The following is a 26,785-nucleotide window of genomic DNA, read 5'->3' as shown; positions in this document are numbered from 1 at the left end:
GTGATAAATTACTTTGCATTACTGCTTTTTTCATAATATAGCCCTTATACATATAAAGACGAGAAAACGGATGTGTTATTGCTGACTGAAGTACCTACATTCATTACTAGGGTAAAATGTGTAATGTTGGCGCGCTAATACGGAATTAGCAAGTTATTTAGTACGTTTCCATTTCAGTAAAACGTTATTTCTTTTGACTTTATGACATATTTGCAACTTCCTTTTTTTTGTCGGAATTGCAACTTTATTTCCAATAATCATTCAAAAGTCTGAAGCCAGTACTGTATTTATGTTTATTTTATTGATAAGATTTGACAGTTAAGACATTTAAGATTTCTATTTGTTCTATTAATGTTTCCACAAAAACATTAAGCAGCATAACTGTTTTCAACATTGATACTAGAAGTAAAACAGCAAATCAGCATATTAGAATGATTTCTGAAGGATCTTGTGACACTGAAGACTGGAGTAATGAAGCTGAAAATTCAGCTTTGCATCACAAGAATACAGGTGCATCTCAGTAAACTGGAATGTCCTGGAAAAGTCTATTTATTTCAGTAATACAGCTCAAATTGCGAAACTTTTGTATTAAATAAATTCGGTGCACACAGACTGAAGTAGTTTAAGTCTTTGGTTCTTTTAATTGTGATGATTTAGGCTCACATTTAACAAAAACCCACCAATTCACTTTCTCAACAAATCAGAATATGGTGACATGCCAATCAGCTAATCAACTCAAAACACCTGTAAAGGTTTTCCGAGCCTTCAAAATGGTCTCTCAGTTTGGTTAACTATGCTACACAATCATGGGGAAGAACTGACAGTTGTCCAGAAGACAATCATTGACCACCTTCACAAGGGGGGTAAGCCACAAACATTAATTGCCAATGAAGCTGGCTGTTCACAGAGTGCTGTATCCAAGCATGTTAACAGAAAGTTGAGTGGAAGGAAAAAGTGTGGAAGAAAAAGATGCACAACCAACCGAGAGAACTGCAGCCTTATGAGGATTGTCAAGCAAAATCGATTCAAGAATTTGAGTGAACTTCAGAAGGAATGGACTGAGGCTGGGGTCAAGGCATACAGACGTGTCAAGGAATTTGACTACAGTTGTTGTATTCCTCTTGTTAAGCCACTTCTGAACCAAAGACAATGTCAGAGGTGTCTGACCTGGGTTAAGGAGAAGAAGAATTTGACTGTTGCCCAGTGGTCCAAAGTCCTCTTTTCAGATGAGAGCAAGTTTTGTATTTCATTTGGAAACCAAGGTAGTAGAGTCTGGAGGAAGGCTGGAGAAGCTCAAAGCCCAAGTTGCTTGAAGTCCAGTGTTAAGTTTCCACCATTTGTGATGATTTGGGGTGCAATGTCATCTGCTGGTGTTGGTCCATTGTGTTATTTTCTTTTGTTTTTGTTTTTTTCACTGCACCCATTTACCAAGAAATTTTGGAGCACTTCATGCTTCCTTCTGCTGACCAGCTTATTAAAGATGCTGATTTCATCTTCCAGCAGGATTTGGCATCTGCCCACACTGCTAAAAGCACCAAAAGTTGGTTAAATGACCATGGTGTTGGTGTGCTTGACTGGCCAGCAAACTCACCAGACCTGAACCCCAGAGACAATCTATGGGCTATTAACAAGAAGAAAAAGAGAAACAAGAGACCAAACAATGCAGATGAGCTCAAGGGCAACTGTAAAAGAAACCTGGGCTTCCATACCACCTCAGCAGTGCCACAAACTGATCACCTCCATGCCACGCTGAATTGAGGCAGTAATTACAGAAAAAGGATCCCCTACCAAGTATTGAGTACATGTACAGTAAATGAACATACTTTCCAGAATGCCAACAATTCACTATTTTTTTTTATTGGTCTTATGAAGTATTCTAATTTGTTGAGATGTTTTTGTTAAATGTGAGCCAAAATCATCACAATTAAAAGAACCAAACAGTTAAACTACACTACTTCAGTCTCTGTGCATAGAATTCTTTTAATACACGAGTTTCACAATTTGAGTTGAATTACTGAAATAAATGAACTTTTCCTCGACATTCTAATTTATTGAGATGCACCAGTAAATTACATTTTTAAATATATTCAAAAAGAAACCAGTTAACTTAGATTGTAATAATAATATTTCACAATATTTCCACTTTTACAGTATTTTTTAACAAATGCAACCTTGGTGAACGAAAGAGACTTCTTTTAAAATAATAAAAAAAAAAAAGACCTCAACCTTTTGCACAGTATAAAAAAAAAAGATTTCACGCAACATTTTTAATCACTCGCATACTTCAATCCAAAGAAAAGCTATTTTGAACTAAGATTTTATGTGCTATATTTTTTTTTTACACATTATTACAAAATGAATAAATGAGTATTAAAAAATAAATACGTTCTAATTATTTAAGTTTCAAAACAGCAAAAGTTTAACATTGCTGTTTTTCCTGAAAGAACACATCGTATCATAAATACATACTTGTACACATTTAAGAATATTTGTTTTAAATCTTCTGGTTATGTAATTAACGTTACAATAAATTTGTTGGGTTTTTAAAATTAAGCCCAACTTCTCATTATGATTAATTAAATCTGAAAAATACATCTGAAATTTAATAGTCTCATTCCCCTACTTCCCTCTACCCTCAGGTCTTGACGTCACTTGCAAATAGGTGTATTGATTCCGTGCAAATATTCAGAAGCATGCATCTCCTGAATGTGCTTAGCAGGAGGTTCCTGGTGGTCAGCAGAAAGAATCGGGAGCGTTTTGTCCCTGTGATAAATGAAGCGCTCTGACAGGTCACTTCTCCCCCTCAGCCCTCCCCGAATGCCACAATTTGTTCCCCACAGAGGGAGGCAGACGAATCTCTGCGGGTGACAGATTTATTGGTATCCACATGAGGCAAAACGCCTCAAAGTCCCTGTAAAGGCCCCAGACCACTGCAGAGAGAGATTGAAGCCCTATTTATATCTAGTTGGATTCCAGTAAAATATTTCATGTTTCATCAGTGTTACCACCGAAGACCTGGAAACCTGGATTTTGTGAAAAACAACATTTATTTCAACACAGTACAGAGACTAATACATTTCAAAAGACAATTAAAGGAAAACAATTTAATTTTCTGGAAATTTTCTCACCCTCAGGCCATCGAAGATGTAGATGAGTTTGTTTCCTCATTTGAACAGATTTGCAGTAATGTAGCATTACATCACTCACTCATCAGTGGATCCTCTGCAGTGAATGGGTGCCGTCAGAATGAGAGTCTAAACAGCTGATAAAAACATCATAATAGTACACAAGAAATCCACACAATTCCAGTCAATCAATTAACGTCTTGTGAAGTGAAAAGCTGCATGTTTGTAAGAAACCATTATTAAGACGTTTTTACTTTAAACTTTAAACTGTCCAAAATATGAGTTCATAATCCATAATAACACTTCCCCTAGTTAAAAAGTCCATCTCCCATTGTCCTCTCACATCAAAGTCCACCACATATTTCTTTTTAACTGTTTTGGACTGTTTTCACTTGTTTTGCATATTTCTCTCCTGATTCAGACGATACAAGTTTTTCACTGGAGAAAGAAGTATTATGGATAAAGGACTTTTATTCTAGTCTGAAGCAACGGTTTTGAATAATTCTGGATTTGTTTTTACAAACATGTAGATTTTTACTTCACAAGATGTTAACTGATGGACTGCAGTGGCGTGGATTACTGTGATGTTTTTATCAGTTGTTCAGACTCTCATTCTCACGGCACCCATTCACTTCATCCATTTGTGAGCAAGTGATGTAATGCTGAATTTCTCCAAATCTGTTCAGCTGTAGAAACTCATCTGCTTCTTGGATGACCTGAGGGTGCGTAAAAATTTCAACAAGTTTTCACTTTTGCGAGAACTTTCCCTTTAAAATATTCACGCCTCCATAACGTGTCAACAGCACAGTTTTTCTGATGTGGAGAAACATATGTGGAGGATTTCTGGGTGTCTGCAGGAGCTGGAAGTGATTTTTATTGGGCACTGGTGCACTAAACATGAATCAGGGGCCGTTTTGTGTGTGCAAAAAGCCCACTTCTGAGTTCACAGGTGTCCCGGCCACAGAATCCACCTCAGAGAATGGCTCTAATTAATGGTAGTGCAGCTCTCTTGGAAAGAAAGGACATGGGTGGTCCACCTCACATTACCTCAATCTGTTCCCACCAGCCTAAAATATACAATGTTTTGGACCAGTTTACCAGAGTCTGCCAAGCATCTCCCTTTAAGCCCAATTAACATTCAGGACCCCTGAAACACTCAGGCCAAACTTCCGTCAAACCCAGACTTCTTCGTGGAGACCACATCTCAATCTGCTGTCAGGAACTGAATCTAAAGGAGGGGAAAGTGTGATTGTTTTCTTCACAGGCCCAAATTGAAGACGCATGTTTGATTCAGGAACCCTTCCAGATCTAGACGAATGGGTCGGCTGCCAAACAGGAAGATGAGGTTGTAGAGAGAAGGAAGAAATGAGAGCAATCTTCGATGCAATGCTTTGCCTTCTTGAGCCAAAACAAATACAATCTCATGGACCTTAATGACATGATGTCAATAGTGCGGCAGCGCCTCTTCAAAATGAATACTTGAGAACATGATACGCTTTACATTAAATAAGCATTTGAGGTTTATGTCAGAGCCAATTGGAAAATTACTATTTTTTGTTTACAAGTACATATTCCACAGCACGTTATGTTTGAAAAGAGATTGAGATCATTTAATCTGCTGGTAATGTATGTGATTAGACTCTCAAAAAAAATGTCACTGTGGCAGTACTTTTCAAAAAGTGCACTTTTGTGTACTCCCAAATGTGTACTTTCTTGTATGTGTCTCCTTTTCTTTAAAAAAACATTTAATAAAATCCACGTTACAGGGAGACATTTGGAGTGGAAGTGAATTTAATTTAATTGGTAGTATGTCACAATTACAAGAAATATAGTCACAATTATAATAAATAAAGTTGCTAAAGTCGCAATCAAAAGACATTGTATAGGAATTATGAGATTGTAACAGTAAATTTACAATTACATTAAATATTGTTGAATTTATAAGATAGAAGTGAAATAAAGTCACAATTACAGGAAATAAAGCCACAATTGAAAATAGACTTAATAGCGCATTAATTATTTTGCTTGTTAGCATGCTAACAACAAATATAACAGTTAAAAAAATGCTAACGTTTATCCTAATATGTAGATATATACATCAATCAGTAAAACATAGCATTGAGTGCATTGCACCATTTTTCTTTAAAATTTAAAATTATTTTTTTTTTTAAATACATCTACATTACAAATTTGAGGTCTTTTTACAATGGAAGTGAATAGTGCTATTTTGTAAACATTAAAAGTACTTTTTCAGTAGCCACAAGACATAAAATAATTTTTTTTATTTTATTTTATTTATTTTTTTTTGTCGTAATCAACATTATGCCACAAATGTTGTCAACCTGAACACGGAATAGTCCTTGAACTTGTTTTTGAAACCATTAGGAAACAAAATGTTGTACTTCCCTGCAGTGCACAAACACTTCCATTCATAACTTACAGCTGTTAACACCTCTCGTAATGAGCAAAAGGTTCTACCCCGAGACAAACACCAGACATTATGATGTCTCTCAACATCTCCCCTGCGTCTCAGAGGTTTACAGTAAGCGCTGTGATGCAAATCTCCCAGGACTCTCCCGTCCCAAAAAACCTCCCAGCCGGAGACATGTTATTCTAATGGGTTAATGATCGGCTCTCAAGTTAGAGTGCCATTAAACGCAGTGCAAACTGTATCTCTTTCTGTCTAACACACACACACACACACACTCAATTTACCCTGGGAAGAGTGTAGAGGGCTAATTGATGAAGATTCTTGCCTATCAAAATGGCCCACCACCATAAATGCCATTCCAGTCTGTCGCGCTGTTCAAACAGTGGCCCTGTGTTAATGGTTAGGTAGAAGTATTTGCTCTGCATTAGTCGGTACCTGAGCCGACACAATAGCAACCCTTGATGATAGAGGAAGCAGACAAAAAGAGGATGACTAAATGGGTCTGAGTGCTACACAAATTCTTGTCCCTCAGGAAAAGGTCAGCAAACATTTCAGCAGGTTAGACACCAATCATTCCTTGATGGCAAGATTGAGATTACGGCTTACTTTTGTTTTAATTTACTAATACGGTACAAGATTGTATTGTAATATATATATATACAATTATGTACTAAACATAATTTTATTTCGCTCTAGACAAATGTGACGCATCTACAATGGTCTGTCACTAACTAGGGAACTTTTGAGGATATTTAGCTAAATGGAGGCTTAAATGGATCAAACAAAACCTGGACTGGAGCATGTAAGAAAATGGAATTACTTTTTTTTGTGATGCGATGACCAAATTATAACAGTATAATAAATACTGTGTTCAGCGTTGAATGGAGTCGCTAATACAATTAAATTAACCAAATGAAATGGTATTCATCGCATACAATGGAAGTCTATTGGGCCAGTTTTTTTTATTTTAAATTTAAAAGCTGAAATATAAAGCTTATAATTTTATTAAAGTAAAATGATTGTATTATTATTAATAATAAATCATTTTTACAGTTGTTCTATAGTTTGCAGTGTTATGCTGTCATTGCGATAAAGTTTACTAAATTTATTAGTAATTTATCATAAGTTATTTTTTACACTAATATCATGTTAACGCTCTATATTTACGTCTTGTAGCTATATTGAACCCGTGAGTACCATTTACAAATTGGCACTATTTAATTAGCATATTAATATATGCCTCAATTCTGTCTTCAGCGCAAGCTGAAAAATTTCAACTCGAATGGAAAATTAGCATGAAGCATTGTTTTTGCTAGTTGTCGCTTCACTTTTGAAATTGCTTTACTTGCTCTAGATTACTCGCGGGATGTTTTTTGCATCACTCAGGCAAATGAAAACATCACACATGCTCTCCTCCATTTTCTGATAGGCCTACAACCGGAATAAGCTCTTCGCTGGTTGGCTTGCATGACATTACATCGTGCAAATTTCCTGCTTGAGTTTTTTTCAACTTTCTTTATTTTCAATTTGTGTGAAAGACGCGATGGAGGCAACTAATGCTGGTTCGTAGCAAATCGCATCGCCCAGCGTGAATTTGCGTCTTTGCATTGACTTTGTATGCAGTATACTCAGACAAATAATACATTTCACTTTCATTGTGCACACTCCAACTCAACGCAAGATTTTTGATTTTTTTAATCAAAAAATATTTTTAAAACAGGTTAACCATAAACAAAACATCAATAGAGTCAGTTAAATGAAAATAAAAAATTTAGCACAGAACTTAACTTATGATTGGTTTTAAATAAAATAATCTAATTAATAAAAATAAATAAATAAATATATACATTAACTTAATATTAAATATTCATAAATATATTAACTTATATTATATAATTATAGTATAGAAATATATTAACTTACACCAAAATGATATCGTGAAGTGCCAGTTGCTTCCTTACACTGCAATTTCGCTTACATCCTGTACTGGAAATATCCATTTTATAAACTCTTTTCAAAAGCAGTTTATATGTGCCTTAATAGATTTGCAATACAATCAACATGAAGTGCTAACAAGGAACCAAATAATGCACAAATGGATGTTGCGTCCAACTCCTGAAGCCTCATAAGAGGGCACGTCTTGCCACCTTCCCTGCCTGATGTATTGATCCATGGTTGTTATGTGCAATTAGCTTTTATTAGACCTTACAGTTGACACAAGCAGATATCATTGAAAATGACAGAATGGATTTACAATATTGGCAGGGTGATAATTGCCCTTCCAGGGCTGCGCAAGTCCTTGGGAGGCAACAAAAAAGGAATGTCTTAATGTTTCCCTGATGTGAATGCAGCAGACTTAAGAGGCTTCTACTAGCTTCCTATCAGTTCTGAGTCATTAGCGGAGTGCTGGATCGGGCTATTGTGAGGGTGTGAGATGAGGCTTTTGTGCACCATTGGTTCGGGTTTTCCGTTCTGCTCTGCTCGGCGAGGGGTGGGTGTACGGAGGGCTATTGCCCCCCGCAGGGGTCAGGTAGAGGCGACTGGGCGGCCTGTCAGTGGAGCTCGTTCAGCTATGATTTAAAACAAACATGCTGGTGTTCAGCAAATTGAAAAGGATTTGGCCTGTTGAGTTTGAGGGCTTATGAATAAATGACATTTAAAAGCTTTATTTTTTTATTAAAATATATTTAAAATAAATGTTTTTGTATATCATTGTATTTTATATAAATGCTTTTTGCATAAATGTTTATTTTATTTTTGGCTTTTTGAATTGGAAAACAAAGAGAGGATAGAAAATTACAGGATGGGGAACATGACTGGAAATGTGAGCCTGATTCGAACCTGAATTTTCCATATGAGCACCAAAGCTCAATGTGTCTATTTAAAATGCCTTCGAATGTAAAAAAAATATTCAGATATTTGCCATGTCAAAGGTAAACCACAAACAAAACAAGAATTGTACCTAGATGAATATGAAAAAATAAGCTGACTGGGTCAGTAACACATTTTTTTTTTTATGCTAGCAAAAAGTATTAAAATTGTGAAAACTAAATATTAACAAAAACGTTAGCCCGATTCAAACCTGCATTCCCCATATTAGCACAAAAGCACAATGTGTCAGCTCAAGAAGATTTCAAATTTGAAAATTATTAAAATATTTGCCATGTCAAACATACACCACAAACTAAAAATTAAAGGGATAGTTCACCCAAAAATGAAAATTTGATGTTTATCTGCTTACCCCCAGGACATCCGAGACGTAGTGACTTTGTTTCTTCAGTAGAATGCAAACTGAGATTCAACTCAAACCTTTGCAGTCTATCACTCTTATGATGTAAGTAATTGGGAATCACGGCTAAAACACAATAAAATGTAAAAAAAAAAACATACACAAACAAAACCAAATTAAACCTTGCGGCTCGTGACTATACACTGATGTACGATCGGTCTGTGCAAGAAACTGAACAGTATTTATATTGTTTTTTATCTCTGATGCACTGCAATCCCTGAACTGTCTGAACTGTATGAGCGCCTCCTCAGAACAACTGATTCGAACCCGGATTTCCCACATGAGCACCAAAACTCAATGTGTCAGCTCAAAATGCCTCCAAATGTGTAACTACTCAAAATATTTGTTATAATTTCCACTTCCACACTTAACCTCATCCATTTTCTCATCTGCTCAGCGTCATACAATCCTCATCATCTGCTTTCGACTTTCCAAACATGTGTTTTCATATTTCGCAAACCACAGTGTTGCACATTTAAGACATCTGTCAGTTCTGATTCTACTCAAAAATCAGGATCAAACCCGATGTTGTGGTTTAGAAAGTGTCCAACCGTGTTTTGTTTCCAGCCCCACATGTGCTTTGTTTTGGTTTTCGTGGCGTCCGCAAACACCTGACAGAACCGCGAACGCTATTGTTCCACAAAGCACTTGAAATTAGAAGCATATAGGAAGCAATGAACAATGACTGTTGCTTGACCCGCTAATGGATCTAGCAGCTTGTTTTCTCTTTTTTTCTCATCCTCCGCCAGAAAAGACGAGGAGAAACCCAAGAAAACATATGGCGTTTAATTAAATGTGGACAGGATGGATCCGATCGGATGGGAGCTGGGAACATGCAAGCTGTGGCTGCTTCAGTGCAGGAATGCTAATGCAAACACATCAGGTAGAAACACGAAACAAACACGATAAGCTGACCGTATGACTCAGAAATGCCGTGGCACAAATCCCAGCCCTTTCCCAGGCTCTGGGCACTGTTTACTCTCCCAACAATGCCCGACAACACTCTCTCTCATCTCGGTCGTCCCCTTTTTCTTACTATTCATTGATGACGGCCAGTGAAGGTCAACAAAACATAGTTTTCGCACAACCCAGATTCCCCAAGCTCGTCTCACCCATCTTATACTACACGAAACAAAGAGTTAGCGCTGTCACAGCCAGGAAATATCCACTGGATCTGAGCGTCCCACGCCCTTTGGCTTTTTTCCCGTCGTACCCATGTAGGTGCATTTGAAATGGTGGCCTGAGAACAGCTTGTTGTGTATTATGCCTCAGATGACAACATTATATTACACACAAGGTTTTTCAGATAATCGCCCACAGATTATTTTGAGAATCACATATTGAAAGGGGTTTGGATAGAGCAGCACATCAAGCAATGATCCATCAGTTGCCTAGCTTTGCTGTCACTTACAGAGGAAAACAAAAGGAAAAAGTTTTCACAAGCAATCATGTCAAATTCTGACCTAGAAGTACAATAGATTAATTGAACCACAATCATGCTAGATTCGCACATTTCCGTTCTGATTTCAGGAGGTGACCTGTTGGATTTGTTTTGGATTGGAAGTTTGTAAAACAACTTTTGGTTGACAGACATTTGTCCCAATTTGGTGGAAATCTACACTTTTCTGTGTAGATTGTGTTTGGGCCTGATTGTGACCTCAATGCTCATCCAATAATACTGCCAACGGTTTTAATCAGAAAAGAGAAGCGCTCTGCCTTGTGTTTATCAAATTATATAACCACACCATTTTGGACAGTGACTTTGATAATACAATAAAATTAAAACTGCCATCATAAAAACATAAGTCAGAAGTCAATAATGTGTTTATACTTTAAATGACTTTAAATTCATGTTTATATATGTTATTTATATACACAGTTTGCAAAATTAATTTCTTAAATATTTTTTTGAATTTCTCTAATATGAAGTTGGTGTTGCAGTTGGTTATTTATTATTATTACTCATTTAGAAAGGTATGGTGTCCCCTACTAGGAATTTGTGCTCTGCATTGAACCCTCCCAAGTGCACACACACACAGCAGTGAGTAGTGAACACACACACACACACATTATTGGTGGTGGAAGAGAGATCTATCTTTCTATCTATCTATCTATCTATCCATCTATCCATCCATCCATCCATCCATCCATCCATCTATCCATCTATCCATCTATCTATCCATCCATCTATCCATCCATCCATCCATCCATCCATCTATCCATCCATCTATCCATCTATCCATCTATCTATCCAATAATAGACTACAAAGAGGAATGACAATTTTTGCAAGCCACCACAATAATTTTGTACACGAGTTGAATAGATTACTGAGCGTGGCTGGCAGTCAGAGCTCAGGATCCCGCTTTCATTAGCTCCTGAAGCCCTCTCCTCCACGATTGAAACCTTGACCCCAGCCTGCTACATTTAACCATGTTTTATTCTGCAGTAAAGACCTCTGTTTAGTGCAGGGCTCCATCCAGCATCGTAAAACATGACTGAAGGAGGAAAAGAAGGAGCGGGGACAGGGGTTAAGTTGACAAATCCTCTCGGCTTTGAGCCTCGGCGGGCCGCTAATCTCTCTGGTAAGCAAAGAGCTCTCAGGTACCCCTTGTGTTATCAGCGCACGTCCACTTATGGTAGTCAAGACGGCCTCCCTCTGTTGTCTTCTCCCTTGTAGCTGCTGTGGGCCAGTGACACGAGGGTCATTAGGTCCCTGCGCTTCAGTCAACAAGCCTGTGTTTGCCAGGCCACTTGTCCCGAGACTCTTTATCTTTTGTCGCCAAATTTAGATGGCATTGTTGCCCCTCACCTTGCATGAAATTGCTCTTTTGTGTGGAGCGCTGTAGATCAAGTGAAAGAGAGAGGAACAGAAAGACAGAACAATTAAATAACTGAACATTTAAATCTGTCTAAAAAGATCTTTCTCTCTCTCTCTATCTATCTATCTATCTATATATATATATATATATATACACTCACAATATATACAAAATTAATTAATAAGCCTTTGTACAAAACATCTATAGGATAGATAGATAGATAGATAGATAGATAGATAGATAGATAGATAGATAGATAGAGAGAGAGAGAGAGAGAGAGAGAGAGAGAGATTATTTTATACTATCCCATTATTTGAATATAATATAATATAATATATATTAATATTGTTTGCACGTAGGCCCAAATTTGTAAATTGCAATAAATAAATGAAATACATTCAGGACTCTGTACAAACACACCTATAGTATAAACCATATATATTTGGATTTTGTTTGCATTTGCATTGATATGCATCTGTAGACGACGGCCTGTGTGTCAGTGCACCCTGGAACATCTCCAGGTAAATCAAAATGTCTTTTTCCGCTGAGCACGCATGTCCATCCTGATGCTCACACGTCCCATAAAACCAGCTCACTCCGTGTGCTAGTGTTTGGTAGAAGCAGTTCAAAGTTTGCGGCCCGGTATCTACCTGTTGTGTTCTTTTGATCTGGTGTTTTACCACCTGTCTTTATTTCCATTCAGTCATTGCCGTGGACGGCGGTTCGAACACTCTTGTCCACCGGTTAATCATTCCTTCAGTACTATCTGTCCGCTTTGGCTTATCTATCTGTGTGTCACTTTATAACTGGCTGTTATCAATCGGCCTAACTCCACGTGATCTAGGCAAACCTATCAACCTCAGAAGTTTTGAATATCGTTGAGTACCTGAGATATGACTGCAGGTTTAGTGCAGGTCATGGGGGGGGGCATGAGGGGTGAGTGGTGTGTGTGAAAGTCAAGGGAGAGATGTCAGGCACCCGCTTTCCTCAAAAACACCTCACTTTTCTTCACGGATGCTTATTGAGGAAGCTTCAAAAGTTTGAAAGAATGGAAATGTATGGGATGTAGTTGCTCTGGTGGATCACCTGGGGTTTTGGTTCTACAATGTCCACGAGTTTTGAGAGGGAACTGGGACAACGTGACTCCAGTAAAGACTTGGGTAAGTGGTTTACCTTCCACCTGTTTGCTCTGATTAAAAATTGCATTATTCTTTAGTACTCATTGTAATATTCAGCAGACTTGAACAGAATATGAGCAGTCTGCGTCTAGTTGTTTATATATTGTAGAGAAAGATTATGGCCAGATGTGGAGCGCTGGCCTGTTGACGATTGATGATTGTTTTTTGTCTTTTCTGAACGTGTTTATTACTGGCTTTATCACCTTCATGGGCTATTAAAACTTTATTTTGTTTTTAAACCAGGATGCAGTGTGTTTTATATCAAGTGGAATGACATAAACAGTATTTTAGGCTTTTATTGCGCTGTTTTGTTACTGATAAGCCGGCTGAGAAGCGGAAAAATAGCGGATTGTATTAGAGTAATGGTAATTTGTAATAATTAGAAAATTATTAGTAGTAGCATATTATTATAGAAATCATTTAATATTACCTACACAATATAAATGGAAAATATTTAACATTAGCCTACATAAATATATTTAGATTTTTTTCATGAAATGTTTGAAATATAAAGGTAATAATGTCGAGGTGAAGGGAAGGAAACTAATAAACGTGTTTTTAATCTTGTAACAATGTGTGTGGATTCGGGGTGATTTTCTTCCGTATGGATGTAAATATTACGTCTATATGTGCCAGCTGTTTTCGTTATTTGTTGCCGACGTTTGTTGTCACATTTACAGGTTTTGTCTAACGGGTTTTTATTATTTTATTACACTGTATTATTACCATCATATCATCAAGCACAACTCACATTTAGGCAATGCGCATTAAAGAGCATTTCATCGAAAGATTCCTTAGCCTACATCTTTTTTTTCTCCCCACAGTAGGCTTTTTGAAGCCTAGAAATAATTTTACATTTAAATAAAATTAACATTAAAAATATAAAGTGACAAAATATTTTGGTATGTTCAAAATTATTTGATTTATAATATATATAGAATAGCCTTAAACAAATTTCCACTGTGCACCTTTAACACACAACACAAGGCATTTCCTAATTTCATTCCTTTTTTTTATTTTTGCTCTCTTTTTCTATGAATTAAACTGTAAAATCCCATAGAGCATTTGAAGAGCATGTTGATGTCACAAAATAGCAATTAAATCACAGATCAATTTCAAACGTCAATTTTAGAGTAAGTCTTGTGTAATTTTCACCCTCCCTTCTCAGAGATATTTTTCTAATCCACACAAACACTTTACCCTCCGGTATATCACCACATACCTCCCGGTGCTCCCGTTAACGGCGCTGCGTGTCTCGTAATGTTCAATTAGTTTAGTTTGTCGGCATTTGCCAGCGCGAGCGAAGGCGCTGATTCTCTGACTCGATTCTGATTGGACAAACGCGTGACGCCAACGCAGCGAACGCAGCGCTGATTGGCTGAAGCGGTATCAGTGCGGCGTAAACAAAGCAGCGAGGACCCGTTTGAACTTCACAGATAGAGAGACGCAGAGCGCGCGAAGGAGGGGCTCGCGCGAAGTTGCTGACAGCTCGCGCAGTCCGGTTTAAAGAGCAGCATCTCCTACTCGATGCAAAGACCACCCTAATGAACGTACACCGCGTGTGAACAACTCCTAAAAGAAGGACAGGCGTCTTGTAGGTGCACACACACACAGGATTTGTTTCGGACGCTTGGACGGTGTTTTTGAGAGTCTCTGGTGTTCCTCGCGCGCAGGCGGAGCGGCGCGTGCTCATCTTCGGCTCAGCAGAGCTGTCATGCTGCCTAAAGTCGATTCAGAATCTCTGGGACTCGCTCGATCGCATGGGGAACAGGGGCATATGCCTAGAAACATGCAAGGTAAGCGGCATACGTGTCAGAGTAACTTACCGCTTGCTTTCATTCATGCACGCAATATCAAACCTCTCATTGTCAGATATTTAACACTCAGTCCCCTTTTATGAGCACCGCATGCCACAGATATAACTTACACTCGTTCTGTCACTGACATTTGAAGAATGAGAAAGTCATTTCCCACAAAATGACCTAAACAGAAGTTTAGGATTGCAAACTAAATATTTGCGTCTACTTTTACTATAACTGACTCGCGCTTCAACATGCAATGGGGTGGCCGCCTGAAGATACATTATTAAACGAAGTGCAATAGCAGAGCGTGAATTATTTTGAGCTGAATGAACTCTTATAAACTCAACATGATCTGCATCACCTGCCAGTGAATTTGGTCTTAGTATATACAACAGAAGGGGGAAACGAAACCACAATAATGACTATGACGGAGCGCAGCTTTACGCCAAACATAGGATAAATCTGCTGGTCTAGAAAATAGTTAAGCCGACATGAGCTGTACACTTTTAAATAAAGGTTCCAGTCAGTACAAAACTGATTTAGAAAACCATCTGTGTGCTGGACAAAATCTGAAGAACCGACTCAAAATAGGCTGTAACTTTTTAATATCCGAAGAAGCATAGAGCAGCTCCACGACCAATGGTTAGGCTACTGATAAAAATACTATCTTTTGTGACTTTCTTTTTAAATATTTATTTATTTTTAAAAGAACGTACATTTACTGTCGTAGAAATCAAATTTGATCTCCACACGTTGCGAGCATTTATTATAATCGAAGACTAGGCTATATTTATACTGAAGGGAGAAGCATAGATAGATTCCAAATCAAGCTCGTGGAATCTTGAATAATTCGGTTCGAGCTTTTTTTCTTTTTTTTATATAAAAAATAAAAATCAGAATGTCTTTTTAAATTCAAATTTTAAAATTTACATGTATTCTAGCTGCTCGAGCACACGTTAGAAAATAATTACAAGCCGTTATAAATAACGATTATTTGTTTCAAATCAAGCAACATCATTTTTTAGTCAAATTTAACATGTAAACAAAAAAACAGAATTATCTACGAACTGAGAAACCTTCTGAAGTAATACTCTTGGAATTATTATACTACAATGATACAAAAAAAGTGAGCATTTTTAAAACACTTGTTGCGTTCTGTTAAAAAAAAAAGTAGGCTACATTTTGCACAAATAATAACCTAACTATGGGAACATTAGAATAATGAGTAGGCTAATAATAAACGAAAATCCGAACATGTTATATTTTATATCTTAACGCTTTGCTTCACAATAGATGTATCTGTTTCTTTTTCCTATGAAACACAAATCCAATTCGAATGTCTTTTTTTTTCTTCACACGCTGTTCCAAAATACCTCATTCTAAGTAAAAGTTGATGGTTCTATTTAGAACTCTCAAACGGCATCACTTCATCAGTGTTAATGCTAATTAAAAGACGAAGATGAATGAAAAAAACATAATTTACAGAGAAAAGATTTGTCTCAAATATTGGCTACAGAAGACACATGCCACGGTGTATGATTTGTTTTGCTAGCACGCAATACTCGTGTATTTACATATTTGGCTTACATTCGCCTCGTGGCTAAACGTTCCTCTCCAGCGCGAGACAGCAGCCTCTCTCTCGCTCCCACACCAATTTACGAGCCATCATGAATATTAACCAGATCGAAACTGAAGTTTTGCCCTGTCTGCGACCATCCTCCGCACCCGACTTCCCAGAGACCCAGAACTGCATATACTTCCAGAGAATCCACTCTTAAGGCTAGGATTTTGTAAAGCTCACAACTGGCGATTCCTCGACTTTTGTTATAGACTTGTTTGCAAAACTGCAGGGCGTGCAGGCTACACGTATAAGACATTGAAGAGACAGTTAACATAAACGTTGAATTGTTACTCAAAGAATCGTTCAGGAACCCTTTGGTTTGGTTTGGTTTTGAACTTTTCTGTATGGTTGTTCAGAGATTCAAATAGTTCTTGGTGTTCTTCAGTTGAGTGTCACATTAAAAATATTCTCATATAACATCACACTGTCAAACCATTTTTTTCATCTTAAACAATGTAATGTAAATTGTTACTCATATTTTGATTGTGATTTTCAGCGCCCCAGTTTAAAATGATGGACTACTCCTACGACGAAGATTTAGACGAAATGTGTCCAGTGTGCGGAGACAAGGTGTCCGGATATCACTATGGTTTGCTGACCTGTGAGAGCTGTAAGGTGCGTAACATCAGCTGTTTTTAACCTCTCAACTGGTGGGTCGTGACCTAAAATTGCGTCTCAGGTCTGTCCTGATGATTAGGCCAAAATGCGACTAACTATATAATTATGGAGTGTTAGAATAGAAAATAAATAACATTATCTGTTTTTAAAAGAAAGAAGTTTGTTGTTGACCTCACAGGCTGTGCATCCACTCAAGTGGTATTTTAGAGAAAATTAATCCACCAATTGGCAAAATGTATAGGTTGCATGATGGCATCCTTGAAAAACAGAATAATCTGATTTTAAGGCCATATATATATATATATATATATATATATATATTATATTATATTATATCGTAAGGTCCTGGGTTAACACTTCATATCCAAAACCATTTAAGAACATCAAATCTAATATGCTCCACTGTTTTTATTTTTTTTATTTTTTTCTATCAAATCAAATTCATGTGCACTTGTGGAGTTGTTTGTGTTCTCCTTACTTTGTGTTAGTAAATGAAGAAATGACTGTTTTTGTCAATGTCCAATTGGAATCTACGGTGTGTTTATTTCTGGAAACCATCAGAGGTTTTGGAGTTTAGTCACACATGATAGTTCGTAAACCAAATGGACAGTTTAGAAAATCCCTGTCTTTGTCTCTCTCTCTCTCTCTCTCTCACACACACACACACACACACACACACACACACACACACACACACACACATACTGACTCTCATTGTTTTTCCCCCCAAAGGGTGTATATAGTGGTGAGTTTCTTCTTGAATTGTTAACAGATCTCTGTAACACAACATGAGAAAATGATTTGCCGTTTTAAACCTCCGTTTTGAGTTTTGACGATATTTAAATATCAATATTATACTTTAAATGTCTTTTAACATTCTGTTTAAGAATTTTAATGTGTTACAGGCAACCAGTATTTGCTGTTTCATACACACATATATATATATATATATATATATATATATATATATATATATATCATTTCAGTTTTGACTTGTTTTAATGATATAGTCTACATTCAAGGTTAAGCACTTTATGAACTCTGTGTTACGGTTGTGTGTGAGTGTGTGTCTGTGTGTTATTTGAGTTCTGGCCAGTATTGATCCTTTTAGTTTTAAATGGGCCGGTCTCCCTACGGTGTTGATCAAGAATAAGTTAATACCGTTCCTCGTTTGATTCTCTCCTGCTCTGAAAATTAATTCTGGACAGTTGCAGGTGGAATCTTGTAATCCTACGGCTGTAAATTATGGATATAATTTATTGGATTTTTTTTTTCAGGTACTTTTTTTTTTTTGCCTCTGCTGTATGAATAATAGGATCAGAGAATTTCAACGGGAATTTTTATGGAAGAAATGTTAATATCCGTACACCCCTGTTTGGATTTTCCATTAAAAAACAGAACAAAATTTGTTAAAAGTAAACTCCAACTTTCAGTCCAAATGACTCCGTATCCAACTTTGATGGCTTGCAGAGCCTCTGGTCATAATTGCTTTTAGAGGAGCTCACAGAAACACGTTAAACATGTAGTAATAGTATGTCACAACGCTAAAAGCGGATCTTTATATTAGCGAGGATATCAAGCGGGTCACCTAAAGTGATCGCGTCGTCATTTCGTCCACTCTCTAGTCAGCTTCTCACATTTCTCAATCTGTTTCTCTACAGCCAGCGTTTCTGTTTGTTCATGTCAAGTGTGCGCGTGGGTGCACATGTCAGTTTTTTGTGTGGGTGTGTGTGTTTGTGTTTATCCAAGTGAGCGTCGACTGCTGAGGGAGCATTTCTCTGCCCGTGGCTCTACTTTTATATGTGTCTACTTGTGTGGCAGTGTGTGTAACACCTCTTTTTTTTCTGTGTGTATGGATACAAGTGTTTGGTTTTTTTTGTACGTGTGTGTGGGTTGTCTGTGGCTGAATAGCACATTAACAAACACCGGAGGTCAAAAGTTTGACATCTTCATTCACCTCACTCTGCAGGGCTTCTTCAAGCGCACGGTGCAGAACAACAAGCGCTACACATGTATTGAGAACCAGAGCTGTCAAATAGACAAGACCCAGCGGAAACGCTGCCCCTACTGTCGCTTCCAGAAGTGCCTCATTGTCGGCATGAAACTGGAGGGTAAGAAGTCTTTTTAGTTCATCTGTGCATTTCTTCTTGTTACCAAACACTGCTTTTGCTCTTTAAAGAGCAATTCTGTTATTGTTTACTCACCTGATATCGTTCCAAACCCGTAGGACTTTCATTCCTCTGTAGAACACAAAAGGAGACGTTTTGAAGAATGTTCAAGCTGCTCTTTTCCATGCAATAAAAGTGAACCACATCTGTCAAAAAAAGAAGAAAATGTTAGAAATGGATTGAAATATAAGTCATTAATTACTTTTTTAGAGCTTGACAGCTTTTGTTGCTATTGTATGGAAACGTGCGGCGTCAACATTCCTCAAAACATCTCTTTTTAGGTTCCACAGAAAATAAGTAAAACAACACAAAAACAACATTTTTGAGTGAACTATCCCTCCGGATACCATCTAAGAATTTTACACGCTTACTACATGATGCTTTGCTCTTAGTATGTAGATCTACGACTGATAATTGTTTAACTGCTGGAGGGCAGAAATTCTAGCGGTGTCGTTTTATAGCTAGCTGGCTTTGATTTGCTGCCGCATGCTACCAACAGGATATGAGGCCCTCCAGCGCCCTGTCAGACCCGTCCAAAGAGATGAGCGCTCGCTAATACTCCCCACAGGCTTATTCTGATAGTTCGTATTCCCGAGGAAAGCTGCAGAGATGGAAAATGTTAACCAAAATGGTGTTTTGAATACAAACCACAGCAGTAAGTTTCATGCATATTGCTTGAAAACAGAATTACTGCTAAAGAAATTATAATTATTTGTAGGAAACATAAGTGCGTAATTTTGTCATAAAACTAATCACAAGAATTTGATGTTGTTGCTGGCTTATTATTCAATGGTCCCGAACCCCATGGATTTTAGTGCCTGCAATCCATCACTTATTTTGGCATTACATTGATGGCAACTTATAAAAATAAATAAAAATAATAATTACTGTATAGCTTACTTATTAGACAGGGCGCCAAGGTCCCATAAATTGTAATGATGAATCTGCAATCCATTACTTATGACAATTAGTAATGGATTGAATTAGTAATGGACACACATTAGTGGCAATTTTAGTAAAAACATATATTATAATATTTATAATATAGATAATGTATTAGGCTAAAGTTAGTATGTATATATATATATATATGAGAATCCCTGAATATATATATATATATATATATATATATATATATATATAAACATTTTGTTTTATTTAATTTTAATTATTGATTTGGGGTCCCAGGCCCCATGAACTGTAGTGATAGACCTATCGGAAATAAATGCGTCAGTTTCAATCTTTTTTTTTGTATTATCAGAAGCTTTCAGCAAACAGATTTGAGCACAACACTCACCATAATTGAACAAGTAGCAAAACAAAACATCCATATCAGTGTGACACAGACAAGGTGCCTTCCATGTCTCCATGGAAGCTCTATTATCAATACAGATAAGGAAAGCCTGCTGTTTTAAAGTTCTGGAAAAAGCAGAACTCTTTCAGAGGAAGCCTGTAATTATCTTCTTTCATACAGTATATTAGTGGCTCAGTTACAGATTCCGAAAAAGAATCCAATCTTTTTTTTACCTCTGTATAATCAGTTCGGAGTTGAGGAAGTGAAAAGGAAGCTACATAGACCAGCCCCGTGCGTTTATTCATTCCATTCGAGTCCAATGTTGTGCACAACGGAGCGTAAAATAGTTTAGATTTCATCAAACGTCTGTTATCCATATTAAGGACCTTGATGAATCTGACACAGATCTTCCGTGGATATTAACATGCTCAACGCTTTGCATTGCGCACTTTGTCATTTTTGGGGGCTGATTTGCGTTTGCCGTCTCCCGGCCTTTGGTGGTGGCGGCAGCGGCAGAAAGCTGTCCCATTACTTATGCATAGGTATCATAGCTATTCATGTGTGCGCATGGAACGGCGTGCCTTCAGAGTAGAGCTCCAGCAGACATGACAAACTGTGTGTCAGGAGCCGGCCAGGGGAGGCATTCATATGCCTGTGATAGGACAGGGATTCTCACCCAAGCAACACTTAATATTCCTGTATATTAAACACACATAAATCAGACAATAAGCAGCGCTCGAATCTGCCCAGATGGGCCCCGTCTACACAGGCGCAGAACACGCACAAACAAACAACATCTATGGACGGCCAATTCAAGTAAATTAGATCAGGCAACTGCTTTTATTACCAAGGCAATTGCTTTCCGCAAGCCATTTGAGTAACTCACAAATTGGTTTTATAAGTCATGTACACACAGACAGAGGTTACAAGCACATACAGAAAAGACAGTTTACATGGGAAAAAAGGGCTGTGTTCAGAATAGAATACTAGCCTACTACATACTGAATACTTGACAATAAATACAGTATACTAGCTACTATTAAGTGAAACAGTATGCATTATTCCAAAATAAACATTTCCAAAATCATGTTTAGTAATGTAAATTAAAGTTTGATTTGTATTTTGAGAAAAAAAAAAATATTGTGTGCACTTTCGGCAACCCAATCAAATTATTAGAAAAATTGCTACTGATATTATTTCAAGCTTATTTGACACACTAGGAATCGAAAGTCAAGTTGAGGTCAAGTTGTAAACTGTGCATACTACATATTGCAAAGTAGTGGAAGTAGTATGGTGGTATGCTATTTGAAACATAGCCAGAAATGCACTGAAACGAATTCGATGTATATAGAAAATTTGCATATACTGCAACAGTAATAAGTGTAAGATTGGTAGTATACCATTTCAAACAAAGCCATAAACGCACAAAATGTTATTTCATGCATACATAAAATTTGCATACTGTGCATGGTATACGCATGCATACTATATCCTGCATTAGTAGTAATATGCTATATCAAACGGCCTTAAGTGCACAAGGTTATGCACAGACAAAAATGTGCATATTATGCATTCTATATACTGCAACAACAGTAGTAATCATGAAAAATTTGCATACTGTACATGGTATGCATACTATATAATTCAGCAATATTAGTTTGGTAGTCTGAGATCCTGAATACACCTAGAAATACACACACAAGGCAAATGCAGTAGGTGATTCTGTGCATACAGACAAATTGCATACTATGCCTAAGTATACATATTGTATACTACATCCGGTATGTACTAAAACAATAGTACTACTACTAACACAGCCAGAAATGCTCACACGAGACCCCTATTTTTATGTCAAAAAATCTGTATGATATGCATGTAAATAACCTTTTTTAATTAGACGCTGTGAGAAAAAAAATCTAATCAGAAGACAAAAAGGAAGAGGGGGATGGTGTCAGACAGAGTGTGTAAGCGTGCATGCGCACGGATGGGGGCATGCATTCATGATCTGAGTTTCAGGTCTAATTGTGATTTCCCATAAGGGCCGACTATTAGTTTCCAGCTCATTAATTACCCTGTTGCTCAGGAATCATTAATAGTTAAACTTACCACAGTTTTTCTGATTGGATACATTTTTAACAACCACTTTGAGGGGCAAACTCACTCACTCACACACACAGAAAAAAAATCTCCCACTAAGATGCTCAGGAATCATTTTTGAATGTTACGAGAGCTGTCAGCAGGATCGCAGTGGTAACACTTTGCCTCCCTCTCTCGCTGGATCAATCAGATCTCACACATTAGTGACAACCACACACACACAAACATTCACCGCTGTGACGAGGACCATTAAAATCACTCCCAAGGCAGCTGTTGGACCGAAGGTTTTCTTTTAATTGTTTTATTTTTTTAAGATCTACGATTCGTGAGATATTAGGGCGTAACGAGCGGCGGTCAAGTGGCGAACGCGTTTACCAACACATGCTTTATGCATATGCTGCTGTGTGTTTAACACGCTGCTGGAACCTCCAGCCATCCACCTGCCGACAATGTGGAGCATAAAAGAGAAATAATTAAGCATAAATAATTAACATGGGACCCAGAAGACGAAAGTGGAGTCTACGGCCCTGTGGCGGGGATCAGAGTCGCTTCCGGGCAATGGCGCTCTCTTCATTTATTTGCCATAATGATGATCTCGTCCGCTTGCACTTTGTCTCGCTGCAGTTTAATATTGAATCATTAGCACAGTTTCTCTCTAAATTGTATCCTCTGGCTCGATTATGCAGAGTTTGCTCTAGGTCTGCTTTTGAAAATAACAGGTCACATGGGGTAGCAACACAAACTAAAAAATTCACACATGAAATCTATCTCTCTGGCCAAAAAGCCTACTGTATGTTCAAGCCTTTGTCAAATTTCTCTTGATAAATTGGAATTCCAGTTCTGCATCCTGTTCACTACCTAAATTCAAACTCAACCGAAATAAAATAATATAATGTGTTTTTAAATCTTATTCTCAATTCTATTCTGAATAACCCACAACCTGCAGGGAAAAGTCCTTACTTCTCCAATTCGGTTTGGTGAAACTAGTGTCACAGAAATTACACACTTTATCTATTATTTAAGCTTTTTTTTTTTTTTTTTTTTTTAAATCATGAACTGATACCCGATTCATTTTGTGTTTTGCCTTTTATAAGCTGTGAGGGCCGATCGAATGAGAGGAGGTCGCAACAAGTTCGGCCCCATGTACAAACGAGACCGGGCGCTCAAGCAACAGAAAAAAGCCCTGATCCGTGCCAATGGACTCAAGCTGGAGGCCATGACGCAAGTCATGCAAACTGTCCCAGCGGACCTCACCATTACCTCTGCCATTCAGAACATCCATTCAGCCTCCAAGGGGCTTCCACTGAGCCACCACCATCATCACCACCATCACCACCACCACAGCTCCTCCAGCGCAGGCCTGCCCCCTGCAGACTTTGACCGCAGTCCCTTCGTCACCTCGCCGGTCAGCATGGCCATGCCGCCGCATGCCGGAGGACTGCAGGGCTACCAGGCATATGGCCACTTCCAGAGCCGCACCATCAAGTCAGAGTATCCTGACCCCTACACAAGCTCACCGGAGTCCCTCATGGGCTACCCGTACGTAGAAGCCTATCCGGGTGGATCGCCAGCCACCTTCCCTCACCTTGTGATGGAGCTGCTCAAGTGCGAGCCGGACGAGCCTCAGGTGCAAGCGAAGATCCTAGCGTACCTCCAGCAGGAGCAGGCCAGCCGAGGCAAGCACGAGAAACTCAACACTTTTGGCCTCATGTGCAAGATGGCTGACCAGACACTATTCTCAATTGTAGAATGGGCCAGGAGCAGCATCTTCTTCCGGGAACTGAAGGTACGTGATGCTTTCGTTGGTTTGGTGTTGGGTGGTAAAAAACTTCAAGTGATCCAAAAATGTCTGTTGGCCTACAATTCAGTATAATTCTCATAAAATTGCGAATGAAGTTTTTTTACGAATAGTACTGAAAATATACTGACCCTCAGCTCGTCCATGATGTAGATGGGTTTGTTTGCGTTTTATTCATCAGAACAGATTTGGAGAAATTCAGCATTACATCACTTGCTCACCAATAGATGCACTGCAATGAATGGGTGCCGTCAGAATGAGAGTCCAAATAGCTGACTCACACGACTCCGGTCCATTAATTAACGTCTTGGGAAGCAAAAAGCTGCACATTTGTAAGAAGCAGAGGATCCATTGTTGGGCAAGTGAAGTAATGCTAAATTTCTCCAAATCTGATCCAATGAAGAAACAAACATATCTAAGATCTCGGATGGCCTGAGGGTGAGTACATTCCTATGCTTTAACAACAGGTGGATCCTGATTGGATACCAATAATAAAAAAAAAAATATTCCAACGATGTAGTTCTTCTGTTTCGTCATAATTATAGTTATACTGTGGACTTCGCTATTCTCATAGAACAATTATTAAAACTATAGTAGCTTAAATAGGTGTGAAAAGGCTTTTATGCATCAAGTACACTTAGAATAACAGAATAACGTGATGTTTTGATGAATCTCACCTATAATGTTTCCCAGCACACTTAACACTACAGTACACCATTAATATGAATGAGACAGATGTTGCCATTTGACCTGACAGTTAATCAGTTCAAAGTTTCCAAGGCTACATGTTAAGACTTTTTTTCGAGACAGCCTGAAAAATACATTATGTATTTGTGTGAGTATTTCAAATGATGTATTGACACAGTGATCTATAATTGACGGTTTACAACACCAGCCGAAGAGGCCAGTCAGATGCCGTTCATTTTTTATTTTTCGCTTGTTTTAACTTTTTTTTTCCCCACAATACACATCTGTCTGACAGAAATATTGATGGGATTGAGAAGACTGTGAGGGTTTTAGTAACTCGTGCATGTCTGCCTTTGTGAAAGATTTTGGTCGTGAGCATGCTGTATTTTACCCGTCCATGACATGTTTTGATATGCCACTGGGAAATCTGACAGCACCCAATTCAAATCATTCATTTTGTGCTGTTAGAGCTACAGGGACCTTATTGTTTTCCTCATATCCCGTTCAATAGCTCATGAGCTGTACTAGAATTCATTTATACTGATATTGACATACAGTTTTATCTGGATACTGTATATATATATCAGTGTATATCTCTATTTTGATATCTGGATATGCACATTTTTTTTCCAACATATTTTGCTGGTCAGAAATTAATTATAATTCAGTTTTCATGTCTTTGTTATAAAACTGAATGTCACGCTTTCCCCAGTGCTCTTACTCATAGAGCTGTATTATCTGTTCTCACTCTCATTAGCTCAAGCATTGTATTCCCACTTTCGTGTGGATTAGCATTTGTGTATGGCTAATTGCTGTCTTTATCATTTACCTTTAATTGTGTTTGCACTTCACCTTTCGCCGCGGTGAAGTAGTTTCCCCTTGATGTTACGACTACTTTCTCGCCCCGGCTAATTGTTTTACACAATAGTTGTAAAAAAAGACAAGGGTGTAGCTGTCGAATTTGACATTAGCAGTTGTAGCATGGCGTTGAAGTTGTAATTAGCGCAGCTCTCATGCGCCCTCGCTAAATCGTACATTCGAAGCGAAAACCGCGGAAAAACCACAAACAAAAAAAGTAGCACTAGAAAGTCTGAACCCACTCCTGACTCTAATTATCGAACACTCGTATGGTTGTTGTTACCCACGGAGCTTTGTGATGTTGATGGAGGTTTATCCCACCTAACATTGTGGTTTTAACAAGCTTCATCTATCGAGAGCTCAAGACAAGAGCTATATATTCAGATTTAATTGCACAGAATTGCAGTGAATGCTGCCGATGTTGCCGTGAAAGGCCTCTCCTCACATATATTCATATTTCGGAGAATTTAGTGAGTCGTAAATTTCTCAAAAGGTGCTCTGGACTAACATGCTAATAATTGAAATCAACAGTTTCATTAGCAGTGCTACGCTAGCAGTTTAGTATGTTTATATAGCGGCACACATATGTATAGATGCCCCATTCGACGGCTCCAGCCACAAAGATGCGGCTGCCATCTTGGAGCGGTCAACTTGACATCATTCACCATAACGTAGGTTTTCAAAAAGCCTTGAGTCTTTCGGTGCAGGGTTGTGGCATGTTTTGAATATTCAGTGATTATTATGGTGAATGACGTCAAGTTGATCGTAACAATATGGCGGACGGCTTACATATAGCAGCTCATAGAAACAGTCGCTAATGAGCCATCTACGTATATATATCTATGGTGGCACCTGCGTAAACAACCACTGCTAGCATATGCTAGCATACACACCTCCTCGTAGAGAGCTCATAGATGTATAGTATGTAACCCAAAACCACCTTAGACATCAATTAATGCTTTATCCACTAGATCAATGTGAAAAATATAATTTGCGAAT

At 38.0% G+C, this 26,785-nt stretch overlaps 1 protein-coding gene across 2 annotated transcripts in view; it reads left to right on the top strand.

The window, feature by feature from the left end:
- The first annotated feature begins 12,614 nt into the window (after positions 1 to 12,614).
- LOC132159939 (nuclear receptor subfamily 5 group A member 2) overlaps positions 12,615 to 26,785 on the top strand; it is a 56,824-nt gene continuing 42,653 nt past the window's right edge. Inside the window, exons 1-4 of one of the 2 annotated variants that reach the window (XM_059569617.1) lie at positions 12,615 to 12,825; positions 16,763 to 16,881; positions 18,854 to 18,995; positions 23,538 to 24,229. In XM_059569617.1, the coding sequence (XP_059425600.1) occupies positions 12,771 to 12,825; positions 16,763 to 16,881; positions 18,854 to 18,995; positions 23,538 to 24,229 (1,008 nt within the window). In that variant the 5' untranslated portion in view covers positions 12,615 to 12,770. Of the gene's footprint in view, positions 12,826 to 14,269; positions 14,640 to 16,762; positions 16,882 to 18,853; positions 18,996 to 23,537; positions 24,230 to 26,785 lie in introns of those variants that run through there. The other variant, XM_059569616.1, reaches the window with a different exon arrangement.

The sequence above is a fragment of the Carassius carassius genome, chromosome 16 (assembly GCF_963082965.1).
Source record: "Carassius carassius chromosome 16, fCarCar2.1, whole genome shotgun sequence".
Classification (NCBI taxonomy): Eukaryota; Metazoa; Chordata; class Actinopteri; order Cypriniformes; family Cyprinidae; genus Carassius; species Carassius carassius.
This window is presented reverse-complemented; position numbering and strand designations above follow the sequence as displayed.